General features: G+C 40.1%; 1 protein-coding gene across 4 annotated transcripts in view; it reads right to left on the reverse strand.

The window, feature by feature from the left end:
* The window catches only part of Tll1 (tolloid like 1), a 213,683-nt gene extending 198,918 nt beyond the window's left edge, over window positions 1-14,765 (reverse strand). Inside the window, exon 1 of one of the 4 annotated variants that reach the window (XM_074055035.1) lies at window positions 14,254-14,765. In XM_074055035.1, the coding sequence (XP_073911136.1) occupies window positions 14,254-14,422 (169 nt within the window). In that variant the 5' untranslated portion in view covers window positions 14,423-14,765. The remainder of the gene's footprint in view (window positions 1-14,253) is intronic. The other 3 variants (XM_074055032.1, XM_074055033.1, XM_074055034.1) reach the window with 3 other exon arrangements.
* Window positions 14,766-14,993: the final 228 nt, after the last annotated feature.

Here is a 14,993-nt window from a genome sequence, read left to right on the forward strand (position 1 = left end):
TAACCCATATATTCAGTGAAACTGCAATCAAAATCTAAATGGTGATGCTTGGAAGCTGAGTTCAATGTTAACACAGAATACACAAGTTCAAATATAACCAGCTCACCCTGAAGAACAACATGAGGCCACATGCAACATCAAATATCAGTAATCAATTGCAAGTCAAAGGGATCTCAATTCTGTTTGTTATTATGTACATCTGAATCACTGTTTGTGCAGTCACTCAGGAACAGAGCACAGAGAAGTCCTCTTCCCCAACTCCTTTTCTTTTACTCTCCTGACCTTCACCCTATGGTCACCCAGGTGGTTTTAAATCCAACTTTTCTATGACTACTGACACTGTCCAAATGTAAGTATTCATCAGTGCTCAACAACACTTTTACTATAAGCTAACAGTCTCTCGGCTCCCACTTGTTTAGTACTGCCTCCACCAAATACACCAGACCATCATTTACATCCTTGTAAAATATGATTTTAAAGAAGCCTATAATCTGCTGTAAATTTTCAGCTAGCCCCCTTCTCGCTGCCACTGAGAGCAAGTTCTTGGCCTGGGTGTTAAAGATCCTCAACACTGGATCTTCCAGAACCTGCTCTTGCCAAAGCATCAACTCTGAACACATCTCCACTCTCTCCACATTGAAGTAATTATCACTTCCTGTGCGTTCATAAAAGTCATGAACTTTCACAACTTCAGTTTTTATCTTAGTTATTTGGCTCTAAAGTTTTGCCCCACCTTTCACCAGGAAAAAAGTTACAGAATTTCAAGATACAGCTCAGATATCACCTTCTGGGAGAAGCCTTCTCCATCCCAAATACAATTAGTACATTCCATCTCCCATGCTGCTGTAATCTTTTGTCTACAGATACATAAAGTAATTGTTGCTTTTTTTTCCCTGGTAGATACTGAAATCCTTACAAAGGGAACACGGCTTATCCTCCATGCACACTCCCGAAATACGTCAGATGTAAAATATTGGCTAAATCTATTTATGTCTTGCAGCCCATCAGTTTACCCAGGCCTTGTGCATTCAATCCTTACGTGTTTTATTGACCAGGTATCACTATCCTTATGTTACAAATCAAAGAACTTAAATTCAGAAGCACTATATGTGGATCAAGTTAATATAATTAAACACCAAGAACCAAGGTTTTCACATAGGTCTCCTACACGATACCTACTATTCTTTAAATTAAATTACACTACTTAGATTCACTCCAATTGTTCTATTGGACTTTATTCTTCGCAACTATAAAATCCTCCAGAATAAAACTTTCTTTGACAATGATTTGAGAGTTTGACTATTCATTTTTTTTTTTTTTGTCTTTTCTTTTTTGGTGCTGGGATCGAACCCAGGGCCTCATGCATGCTAGTCAAGCGCTGTACCACTGAGCTACATCCCAGCCCTTGACTATTCATTTTTAAAAGGTAATACTGTACATAAAATAAACATGACAAAAATAATACCTTCTAGACTACCTAGATAAACTGAAGGCTTATGAAGTTGAATTTTATGGAGATAATTAAAAATTGTACCCTACATTAAGTGGATGAAGGCTTTCAAAGATCTGTAAGAGTGATTATTGGGTATAAGAATACATCTTTTAATTTGTCATCTATTTGGGGAAATGCTTTAAGTCAGAATAACTTTTCTACAGCTTTCTTGCCTATAACTCTTATTCACTCTATTGTGAATGTCAACCTCAAACTTAAGAGGATTGGATCTTCCCCTTCCTCTGACCATGTTCTGCTGACCTAACAGACAAATCATGGCTAGTGCCATGCTGTGACCTTCGACTCTGATAGTCACATGACACAAACATGCACTGATAAGCACACAGGTTTTACCAGCATTCCTTGCCATGCATTTGGCACATTCTTTTTAACTGATAGACTGAGGTAGTAAAAGAACATGGGGAATTAAGTAAAAGCCATTTCCAGGACTAATTTTGACAGAGAGGTCAGGCAACTGCAGGGCCTTTTGCATTTGCACCATCAGCTGGAACTTCGAACCCAAAGTCTTTGCAAGAGTAACTTCAGGAGAAGCATGAATACCTTGACTTTCTACTCAATGGACAGTGTAGCCCAGCAGACCCAAAACTTCCAGATACCACTTCAGAGAAGTTCTTGCTTACAATGTCAGTCAGAGACATCAGGATTCTGAAAGCCTCAGAGTTTGGCTGGCCTTAGAGATGTCTAAGCCTTGGAGACTGAAGCCCAACAAAATCAAAAGGCATTCTCAGGGTTACATACAAACACAGCATTAGAGCCAGTACTGGAGTCGGCATTTCTTGACAACCAGCCCAGTTTGTTTTCCAGTTGCTATACCACCACCCAGGTGGGTGTACATAAAGAAAACAAAACTTACAGTTGCTTTTCTAGGGCACAGGAGAGCAGTGCAAGTAAAAAGAACAGCCTCTCATCTCACTCATTTTATCAGTTCCCATTTTTCCTGGCCTGTAAACAAAGAAAAAGTGATCCACATATCTTTAAATATATTTAGGGCGTATACAGTGTGGAGAATAGAAATGTATTCTATTTGATAACCTGGGAAAATATCACAAGTTGAAATTTAAAAATCAATCTGGGAAAGAGTAAATGGAAATCATGATTGCTAATTGAGATTCAAATAACTGCAAAAATAATTATTGGCTACATCCCATTCCAGACCAGTATCAAATATCAAAGTTCACAAAGTACTTACTTAAAATTTTTATGTTTTGCCACAAAGCTTCATATGTCTTAAGTAAAGAAAATCCCAGGAAAATATTATAATAACATATATTCTGTTATCATAATTTAGAATACTATCCATTTCATGTTATGGTTACATACCTTTAGCATACAATTATGTGATTAGCATATCAACAACCATTACACATGAGCTATTACCTACTTAGAAAAAGGTAAAACAAAGAATAATACATTGTTTTCTATTTCATACTTATGTAACCCCAAGGATTAATCTGTTTCATTCATAGTAAATGCTCAATGACTGGTAATGAATTAATGAATGTTTGTAATTTAGAGCCATGTGCTCAAACTTAGCTCTCTGTAAACATGGGATTGTCAGTATGTAAGCTTTTGAACTTAATCCAGATGGTACATGAAAGCTGAACCAGAAATTACTGAAAGGCTGTATAGCCAAGATTCTACTCACACGTTAGTCATTGTGAACTGAAAATTGTAAATATATTTTGAGTGTATGAGACATATGAGCACATATTCAAGAATAACACACAAAAATGTTTACATCAGTTACCTCTAATATCTTTCCAGCAAAAAGGTCTATTTGGGGCTTTTATTCTATTAAGATTGTAAAGTTAAAATGCCTAAGAATGAATGTGTTTTAATACATAGCAAAAAAAAAGGCCTCTATGCACAATTTTTATAAAGTTCATCTTCCCACAAATAAGTAGTTGTGATTTTTAAAATCCTCTATGTTCCATGTATGTGTACTATTATGAACAAAAATGATAGAGTGTTTGCAAAATTCTAGGCCAAGTGAAATGCACTTTCATTCATCTAATTCTATATCATCACTATATTAGTATGTCCATTTTATAGATCAGAAAACTAAGCATAAGAGAGTTAAATAACTTGCTAAAGTAATAGTTATCACATGGGGGATTGAATATTAGAGTCCATTTGAAACTCACACCCAAGCCCAAATTCTTAACAAATCATTACTCTGCCTCTCTGAAACCTTAAAAATAATTTTTCAAGCCAACTCCAATTTAAAAAGGAAGAAAAGACAGACAGACAGACAGATGGGCTCTGGAAGCACCAGAAGTCCAGGGCTCTAGATTCTAATTCTGATCTATCACAGGCAGATAAAGTAAGTCTGCTTAAAACATTTGGCTATAAGCACTACCCAGATAAAAATGTGCTTTGCAGGACATTTGTTTTTGAAATATACTGTTTCCACTTCTAAGTACCAGCACATATGCTAAATATCTGCTCCTATTCAAATATTTTAATCCTGGAGTACACTAGAAGAGCTTCCTATAATCAATATCTTACTGTCTGTTAACTCTTAGTCACTAGTTCACCCAGAAAACTTCTTATAAATCTCTTTCTGCACGGAAGCGTAAGTCAGCACAAGGCCCCTGATTTAGGTCATTACCTTCATTACTCATTCTGGAGGGCAAATCCCCATTTTTCCAACCCTGACTGACTGCCTGCTGGCCACACTATGCTCAGGTATAAATTATTTGCTATTCTGGGATGAAAATACATACAAACATAAAGGAAAAACATCTCTTAGTTCTTAGGTTCCCAAAGAACATCTTCCTTTTGGAGGCAAGAAAGAAAAGCCTGTTTAACTACATTTTGTTTTCACCAACTTGTTAGAGAACAAGTACAAGCAGAAAGTCTCCCTCCTAGAAAACATGGTAATTTGCTAAAACTAATATATATTCTTCAACTAAATTATATTATAGTCAACATTACATATAGTATATATTTCAAGTGTGCCAGACTTCATACTATTAAGGAACCAGTACTCTTAGGAGTTCCAAGAAGTCTACTTGGCCCTATTATTCCTAAAAGTTTTCAAGCATTTGACTTTAAGTCTTTAAGACCTTAGAATTTTAGGGTTGAGAAAGGTGAAGTTTTCTAAATACCTTTACATGTCATATTTGTTTTCTCAAAGGCATCATTTGTATGCAATGTACACTGTAAACCACTTTCCTGGATCCCCCACATCACAAAGGATGTTCTTCACCCTCCTTATGGACTCATAATTATGAATTCAGTGAATAATAGAGCAAACTTAAAGTGGGAAACAATGCAAAATGACAGAGCCTGTGCCAGCGAAGGGACAGCAGTGACTGAGCTTTGCTCAGACCAACTCAACACCTTCCTTCATGAGCATGAAAAATCAGCTCTTGAGCTCTGTACACTAGGTGCCACACGTAACTGTATCTTCCTTGCACTCTTGAGCACCCACATATTTCTTTAATGAAATATGAAAGATGAAACTAGCTATGTACATTTTTTATTTCATATATATCTAGGGCATTTCATTTGTGGCTCCTCACACTTAGAGAATATTCTTTTTACTCCACGCAAGTGGAAAATACTGGTATTACTCTGAAAATATGGTACGTGGTTTATAAAATGTGAGAGCCCTAAAGGCAATGTATATTCTTACTTAAGAAAATCACAACAGGCGGATTCCTATAGCACAAACACCATCACTTCAATTGCCAGTCTTATTACTTCCATGGTGTCTGGCGAGCCAGGGCATGGGATTTCTGAAAGAGAGAAACCCGGATTCAAGTTCTCACCACTTACTGCGTGGTGACAACATCCCAGTTGACAACATCCCTGAGTCTCAGTTTCTCCCTGCATCCACAACAGATTTGGATACAGCCGGATGTGGTGTTGCATGTCTGTAAACCCCAGCTACCTGGGAGGCAAAGGCAGCAGGATTACAAGTTTGAGGCCAGTCCAGGCCAACTTGGCAAACTCCTCTCTCAGAAACCAAGATAAAAATACCATGACTAAGGACACATGGCTCAAGGAACACGAGGCCCTAAGTTCAATTTCCAGTACCACAAAAAGAGAGGAACGACGATGATGACTGGTGAGGATAAAGAGAAGAGACTGGGGGTGGGGGCTGTGTGGTTAATGTAAAAATGTGCGCTATGTTATTGTGGCATGAATTATGGAGACAATCATGTGAGGTGCAGGGGGTCCCAGGACCCATTGTCTTCAATGTCACCAACTTGGCTATTTTTTAATTATTTAGTGTTCCTCTGTGGGATATTTGAAGGGTTTAACTTCTAACCATGAGGTATAGTCATATATCTCTTAAGGATGGGGATACGGTTTGAGAAAAGTGTCATTACGTGATTTTGGCTAGGTACCAGTGGCTCACACTTATAATCCTAATTACTCAGCAGGCAGAGATCAGGAGGATCACATTTTGAAGCCAGGCCCAGCAAATAGTTCACTAGACCTATTTTGAAAAAAACAAACATCACAAAAAAAGGGCTGGTGGAGTGGCTCAAATGGTAAGAATATCTGCCTACCAAGTGAAGCCCTGAGTTCAAACCCCAGTCTGGTCAAAAAACAAAGTTATGCAATTTTCTTGTTGTATAAACATCATGAAGGGTACTCATACAAACTAAGGTTGTTACAACATCACTAGGCAATATAATCTTAGGTGATCATAGTCGTGTACAATCTGTCATTGACTGAAAAGTTGTTACACCTGAATATGTACATGCATTATGGCAATGGTCACATAAGTATGTATGACCACACATAGTTAATTGTCAAATCACACACACACACACACACACACACACACACACACACGGAGAACCATAAACTCTCCACTACTAAGCATTTGTGGTCAGAAAAGATCAGGAAAGAAAACAATGCTCCATCTTTCAGGATAATCAGTAAACCAACTTGATGCCACAGAAGTTTCCAACACTGCACAAGAACCAAATATTATCCTAATAAACACTTCAAATTCACTCATGGCCAAGGAAAGAGCTCAAAAAACACTGATACCAGCAAGCAGCCCAGGAGCCATGAGAGGTGACTCTGCGGTGCACAATCCACATGCTGACAGCCCAACATGGATGAGAAATGTAAGGAATGAGCAAACTATTCCACTCTGTTGCCCTCCTCCCCTGCCTCTCCCATCACGCCAATGAAATGCATCAACACGAAACTCCACGACACGGAATATATCAAATGCTGATAGTGAATATGTGTGATTTTTTTTTTAAATCTCCAGCACCATAATAACTCTTCTCATTGATAAAACAGTGCAGTGTTAAAAACTGTTGGGATTTTTTTTAAACACTGATTGAGTGTTTTGCATAACAAACCAATACATAAAATTAAATTTTGTTTGGGAAAAATAATTTATTTGGAGACACTTCTGACCTCCAAATACATGGGTTTGACTTTTTATAATTACTACCATTCAATGAATTTTTGAATTCTGATTGATAGAAAATATTTAGTTGAAACTACCAATGTAAGTTGCAAGAAAAAGGCTAAGTGAGATAAACATCTCCTTAGTTCTCCTTGGTTCACTTTCTGGATTTCAATTAACACCTAATTTACAATATGTCTTAATACAAATATATAGTTGAGCACTTTAGAACAGCTTGACAGGATAAGCACACATCTTGTAAGGAGCTGACAAAACAAGCAGTCCATTAGCCCACCACACCTCAAAATCCAATAGTCAATATCCCATCCTCATGGCTGAAAATGGCAAGGACTAAATAAATAAACAAGGGATTCCCTTCTGCTTTCTGAGAAAGAACACATGCTATATAATTCACACCATAACTTTGAGGCTAGAAAGAATATTTTTAAAATTTTTCCTCCACAAGTCTTGTTCGATAGATAACTAAAGGAAATAAACCACAAAAGCCATATTGCGAAATCATTCTGTTGTATCCAACAGAATTGTTGGGGAGAGATTCTCCACTCTTCAATTTAAGAAAGATAAGTTTACAATTAATTCCAGATCTTCCAGTGTAAAAGAACTGTAGAACACTTCAAAATTCTCCCAAGAGATGAAATCCCACATCCCCAGGAATCTTGCCAGGCACAAGTCCTGCCATACTACTGTCCTTGCTCTGAGCTCAAGATCAGAGGTGTTCCTACAGTGTAGGAGAAAAACACAGCCCTACTAACCACCACCTCTACCACCACCTCCTCCCCAGACACCAGATGGTCTCAGCGGGACATGAAGTGCCTCATTTAAATGGATTATTTGCCTCCATCTTTTCTAGGAATTCTTAGAAAACCTCAGGAAGGGTCCCAGTTTTAAATATTTTTCGCCAATAAGTAATATTCTAACATGAATGATGTAAATCACCAGTGTTTGATACTAGTCTACCTGAGTTTCAGAAAAATGTGAAGCTAACTACCATTCCAGTGCCACCATGGCTGAAGGGCGTAAAGCATTATTAATGTGACTATTAGTCATAAAATGTTTTGCAAATAATACGGTTTTAACTACCAACAAGTGAACTTTCAAGTCATTTATGTCAGGAAAAGCTGATGAGATATTCGAAAACAGCAGTCGGATAGCTACAATGGAGGAAGGCAGTGTAGCAGTGTAGTTTCCATAGAAGAAACTACAAATTGTTGTTATGCCAGACTTTCACAGAAAAGTAAGCCAGAGAAAAAACTGTTAAATTATATGTCAACTTTTTCAGAAAGCCTTTCCTAGGATCTTACATACTTTTAACTGTATATTACAGGGGCCCAAACAGAGAAGGCAGAGTTGAATAAGCACCTATGTGAATAGAAATTATGAAGCTCCCATGCATTATTATGCCAACTAGCTAACTGGAAGGATGAAATACCCCTGCAATGAACTAGAAAAACACTGATCAGAAAAATTAAAGAAAACGCAAATAGAAAGACATTTGTGTCCAAAGACTGGAAGAATTACTATTGTTAAACTATCCACTTTACCCACAGGATTTACACATTTAATGTAATGGTTATCTTTTCCAAGGTCATGCTTCACTGAGATAGGAAAAAAAAAATCCTAAACTTTGTGTAAAAACACAAAGATCCAGAATAGCTAAAGCAAGAATGAAGCTGGCGGCAACACAGCATCTGGCTTCAAACTGCACTACAGAACTCTAGTAACCAATAGAGCATGGCACTAGCATAAAACTATGTGCATAAACCTATAGAACGGAATAAAGAACCCAGCAATACATGTGTGTGTCTTGTACCAAAAGACTTTCTATAAAGATCCCAAAAACACAAAGCTGGGTAATAACACACTTTTTAAATACACATTACTGGGAAAACTGAATGTCCACCTATGGAAGAATGAGACTAGACTTCTATATCTTTCTAGTTGATAGAAAAATCAACTCAAAATGAATTAAAGACAAAAATGTAAAACATGAAACTATAAAATTACTAGAAGAAAATGTAAGAAAAGCACTCAAAGACATGGATCTGGGCAAGGATATTCTGAACAAGAATGTGAAAATACAAGACACAAAAGAAAAAAGCAGACAAATGAGATTATAGCAAGCTAAAACGTTTTCACACAGTAAAGAAAATACATCTTTTCAACAGAGTGAAAAGATGACCTACAGAATGGGAGAGAAAATTCACAAACTATCATTTAATAAGTGGCTAATATCCTCGAGAGACAAAAAGTGGGAAGAACTCAGAAGACTAAGTAAACAAGGAGAGAGGGGAGGGGAGGAGAAGGGAGAGGAGGGGAGAAGAGGGGACTTTAGAGTTAGCATAATCTGGGGGAATATCAAGAAAAATAATTTATCTTTTGCTGTATCTATTAATAGTAACGGCCATTTGTGGACCAAAGCAGCATTGGGCCCTCAAGACAAGAATAAAGAATTCTACTGGCAAGTGGAGAACAGAATTCAAGTATATGGAATACAATGCCTTATCATCCCCTTTGCAAAAACAGTATTTTGGCCACTTCTGGGTTGGCATCAGAGGCAGAGGAAGTAAAAAAAAAAATTTTCATGATCTAAGGAATGAAAAGTAAAACAGAAGAGACTGGTTAGGAGAAGCAGTTCCCTGAAATGCACTTTTTAAATGAGAGCTTGACAGTCTAGAGAGATGCTGACCAAGAAATAAATGTTTGGGTATTTCACATTATGAAGGAATAAAGTAGACATGGAGTTGAGCATCAAGTTCTGAAATGCCACATCTGAGATGCTGCCAGTGCATCCAGAGAGTATAACATGGAGGAGAAGAGAAAGAGGAGAAGGGGAGGAGAGGAGGAAGAAGAAGGAAAGGAGGAAGGGAAGAGGGGGAGAAGAGGGGAAGAGGGGGAGAACAGGAGACAAGAAGACTCATCTTACCCAGAAATTATAAAGTTATGAAAAATAATTCCAAAATCTAGTATACTATGACATTAGGACCCTGGTTATAAAGAAAAGCAGAATGAAGTCTCTACAATGTCAAAAGCCTATTTCTGTATCAACAGCCTTGCAGACAGAGGCTTCTCAAAAGACAGACAGATCCTTGCATTCACTGACCCGTCATCATGTTTGTATTTTTTTCCAAGAAAAAATAAATCATTTACTCAAGAGTTTCAAGGTAGAAAGTCTTTTTTGTTTCATTGTGCCATATATGTCTACAGAGGATAGTCTTCAGAACAAACATTGTATTTCATCAGTCTTCTAAGCCTCTTCTCATCATTTAAGACACTAATTTAGTCAATCTCCATTACCAGATAGTATATTTTCAGTTGTCTGCACTTTCCTAACATCCCCTTAACTGAAAAAAGGGAGGGGCAAGGGAGGGAGGAAGGGATACGTGTTAATGCAGTTGGTTCCATTGTTCTTTGCTTTTTCAGATAATCTTTATATAAATCTGGCAGAAAATTAACTTGTAAAGTCACAACTTTACAAGTTAATTTTCTGAGATGCTTCACAAATAATCAGTCCTCAAATTAACACTTATCCTTGCAATAAGATAATGAAACAGGACACCTCAACCTTGCTCTAAGATAAGCTCCTGCAGCATCAGCTTCCCAAGGTCCCTTATGGCCGTTTTGAACTCCAGAAAGAGAGAAATCTAGTGGCATAAGAATATTAAGGAGGTATTGAAAATATACTAGATTCCTAATAGTGGTAATCTGATAATTCATCCCTGGGTTAAGCATTAAAAACTAGTTATGATCTCTGTCTCTAAGGACTTAGGGTTAGAAGTTATGAAATTATGTTCTTAGTCACATCACCTACATCAGGTGTAAAAGTATCTTGCATCTGTATTACTCAGGATTACAGATGGAATAACTTCTATTGCTTGCATTTCAAAGAAGGCCTCCAAAAGGCCAACTAAAATGCAATAATGTAATCATTAAATGCTGCCAGACTTTGACATTAGGAGACTTGGAACTGAGTTCTGAGTAAACTTAACAAAGACATTTAACTCAAGCCTCTGTTTTCCTATCTGTGTAATGGGAAAATTAACAAATTCTACCACATTGGGCTGCTGTGAACCCTAGTTAAAACAATGTACTCAAAAATGCTTTGAAACCATAAAGGTATGTGTGCCAGTATGAGAGTAAGCCACTGTGTAGTTTAAGGAATATTAGGACCCCTGTTAGAGAAATCCATGCCCTGGATTTGCCCAAGCATCGGGGAAGTACCTCTCTTGCTTTTGCCTAGCTACCTTTCACCAACCTGTCCTCACCTTTCTTACTTTTGAGCTTCTTTGAACTCTTCCTTTAGATTTCAATGTATTCATTTTTTTCCTGTTATGACATCTGTGATTTGTCTTGTGCAGTACTAAGTTGGAGGCAATGAAACTTTGCCACTCTTTAGCCAAGATGATAGGTTAAAACCTTTCATTTCAGTAAATTTCAAAGGCTAGATAGATCCTTTTAAAGGGGGGGGGGTCTCAGGTTCTGGGCATACTTCTTGAGACATTCTTATTTTTTCTCTCAGCACACACACACACACAGACTCACTCACTCATTCACAGTTAAGCCTCTTCTATCCAAAGACAGGGAAGAAATAAGAATAATAATCCATTCTAAGTTGTTTCAGTTGTTTCAATTTCAATAGCTACATAAAAAAATACACCTGTATCATTGAGCATGGGTTAGTGCTTCTGGGGGCACATTCCTTAGAGGACTTGCCAAGGGTGTAAATACTTGATTCTGTTTCAGCTACATGACTATTTGGTGACTTCACTGAAATGTGCACAATTCAGTTTTAGCCTGGATTACTTCAGATGACCTTTGAAAAGGTTTTATCTTATAGAATAGGTGGCTGACTTGTTTTAACCTGTTAGGATTTGGGGTACTTTTCACTCTATTTAAAGTAAAATTTACTAGAAGAAAAGAGGTGTGTATTAATACTAGGTATGTTGATTTTGGTTTGGCTTCTTTCAGTTGGGCTTTCTGAATATTGAGATATTCTGAATGTGGAGCTCTTCAGATCTAAACTCATTATTTCCTGTATCAAAGAAGAAATAAAATCAAAGTACTCTCGTTGCCTGTTTTCTAAAAGTTCAGAAAAAAGTGCCAGTTCAGACTGTTCATAATGAGGGAGAACCATCACCTGCCTTATGATAACTAGACTCAGTACTTACCTATTTCTTCCTTTGGGGGAAAATTCTACATGCTACAAGCCACCATATGTACAAACTACACAGTGAGTTGGGTCAGTTCTCCCACAGTCTTTGAGGTGAATCACAAGAGTCCAGCCATTATCATCCTTGAGTTACTTTGAAGTGTTTTTTTTTCTTTTTTACATTTTGGGTGTAGTATTGGTGGTAGAATATATTATGATAGGGATCATCTCTACTTCTGTATTTATTTATTACTAGACCTCAACCACAGTTTCTTTTTCCCCTTCCTCATACCCTGCCTGCAAGATGTAAGGTGTGTAGTCATGCACTTTGAATTAATATATTAGAAACCTACAAATCTGTCTTTTACTTTTAAACCGGTGGATACTTATAATTCAAACTTTTACTAGGGTATTGAATAAATTTAGTCTTATTAGAAAAAAAAATACACCCGTATCAAAGATGAAATAAAAAGTAAATGTTATTAAAGTTTTGATTGCCTTGCCTCATATGCTTATTTGCTGAGAAGCAAATACCTCATATTGAGAGCTGGTTAAATCTTTCATAGAGAGTACAAAATAGATGTTTCCCATAACAATCTTATAAATAACATGTCATGTACATATTACCACAAACAAGCAACGCACAATTTTCATCAACTTGCAAGCATAACTCATGTTTCCTGCTGAAAAAGTACATTTGGGGAGTTGCTCAGTCACTAGTCATTCACCATAGCTGAATAATGTCTTCTGGTCCAAACCTTCAGGAAACTTGGGTGAGGAAACAGCGTTAAAGGCGATAGGAAGTAACTTAGAAGCAACATTGACCTAAGCCAGAATTCTGACTTCCAGACACACAAATTCCTGATAAACCACTCTAAGTGTTGAATAAATATCTGCACTAAGTGCTCACTAAGAAAGATCTGACAACGGGAATACAGCACCCATTCTCCCCCTTGTCAGAGCAAAGCGTCATAAAAAGTATTAAAAAAAAAAGTAGCTATGTAATTTCCATCATTCTCCTTCACTGTGCACAAGTCTCTTTCCTTCAGGCCCAAGAGAGGTTGAATGAGGTTCACCTGGCTATGAAAGGGAAGAAATTCCACTCACAGACCTTCCAACCCTGCAGGAGTCTGGAGGAAAATGTATTTGATACTTTGCCCACTTTTTTGGCCAAAGCCCACGCCTCTCACAATGGGACACCTTACAAACTCTCGAAGATAGCCTCCAACCATTCCTTGTAACCTTTCCAAAGTTAGTTGAGTGCAGACACTATCTGAGGTCACCTCCAGCTCCACCACACTCCAGCAGAACAGGAAGCCTGGGGAGCTGGGGACTAGTGTAGTGGCCCTCGCTGGGCGAAGCCTGAGCGCTGAGCTCACGTGGTACCTGGCTGTGGCACGTGGGGCTCAGACTTCAGGCGCAGGAGACAGGAGCAAGGATGCGCAGCGACTACGGTCGGGTGGGAAGGAGGGGAAAGACCAGGACATCCCGGGACCCTGGAGACCAGAAGCTGGGCGGGTCCAACTGCCGTTTCCGGGGGCGTTCGCAGGAAGACACAAGTTTGAATGGAGTTGCAACTTGGAAACACGTTTAGGTTTGTTTTTGGTGGGCAGATGCCTTGGAATCCAAGATTCCCCCAATCCCCTTGTAGCCTGGAATCCACACTTAAAATTCCTGGCAAAAGAAGGAGCAAAGGTATCCCGAGGTAGCGATGCCATTCCCACCCACCTTTTGGGGGAACTCTGTCCACTTGGTATTAGAAGAACACTGGGAAACCGCACCCGGGAACAGAGGAGGCGTTGTCCCCTGTAGGTGTATGAAGCCAGCTGAGTGCCGGCATTTGAAACCTACAGCGGCCAGCTGCATTCATGACTTGTTTGTTTTGCTGGGGGAGCGGGGAGGGATCAAAAAAAAAACTCTGGGACGTTTTACTCAAGCTAGGGAACGGGACGCCAGCTTGGCATTGGATCCCACTAGCACAGAAGTCCAGTCCACTCGGGAGGCGGCGGCTGCCACTTAGGGCTGGGGAGGGGAAGTAAGGCGGGGGCGGGGAGGGGGTGGCGGCGGGGAGGAGAAGGAGGGGCCGCGAGGGAGCGAAGGAAACAGGTGAGCTCCCACCGCCACCCATCGGAAATCCTGCGCGGCGATCCCTGGCGCGCCACTGTCCCAACTTGGAGAGGCACTTACCGGCTTTGCACGGGTCCTTGTAATCTAGAGTCTCTGTTTTATCCTCTTCGTTCCCATCAAAAGTGTAATCATAATCGAGGCCAGCGCAGACCCACGGATTCCCGTAGTAAAAGATCCCCGAGGCCACCAGCCACAACAGCATCCTCGGGGAAAGCGCTTCCAACCCCATCCTCCTCAAAGGAGGGGACAGGACCGGGAGGGAAGGCGGCCGCGATCCGCGCTGATGAGCGGGGCTTCGGGACACCGGTGCTCTTCTCCCCCACTGGGAGGCTTCTTGGCCGGACCAGGGTGTTCAGGTGTCCGGCGACATGCGGATGCCTTCGGGACAGCAGGGAGGGCAAGCACTGCCCGTTACCCCGAGTTGTAGGGAGAGGTTGTCAGGAGGCCCGCGGGTGGGCGGAGGGCAGGTAGGGAGCTCGGCTCCCGAGGCGGGCGGCAGCGGGCAAAGTCGGCGCTCGCAGCCGGCCAGGTCGTCCCTGTGGCGGCCGTGGTGTGCGAAGCGGCGCCCCGCGGGCTCAGCTGCCCCCCGAGCTCGGGTTCCCGGGCCGGGTCCCCGCCGCTGTCAGGACCCCGCGGCCGAGCGCGAGCCGCCGCCGCCTGCGCCCGCCGCCGCCGCCGCCGCTCCAGGAAGATGAATCCGGTCTGCACATCAGCACATCTGAACTGAAAGGGGAGACCGAAGAAGGGGGTGGGGGCCAGGCATTTCCACGCCGGGAGACCTTAAAAGCTTGCAGAAGCCA

The sequence above is a fragment of the Castor canadensis genome, chromosome 14, assembly GCF_047511655.1.
Source record: "Castor canadensis chromosome 14, mCasCan1.hap1v2, whole genome shotgun sequence".
NCBI lineage: Eukaryota > Metazoa > Chordata > Mammalia > Rodentia > Castoridae > Castor > Castor canadensis.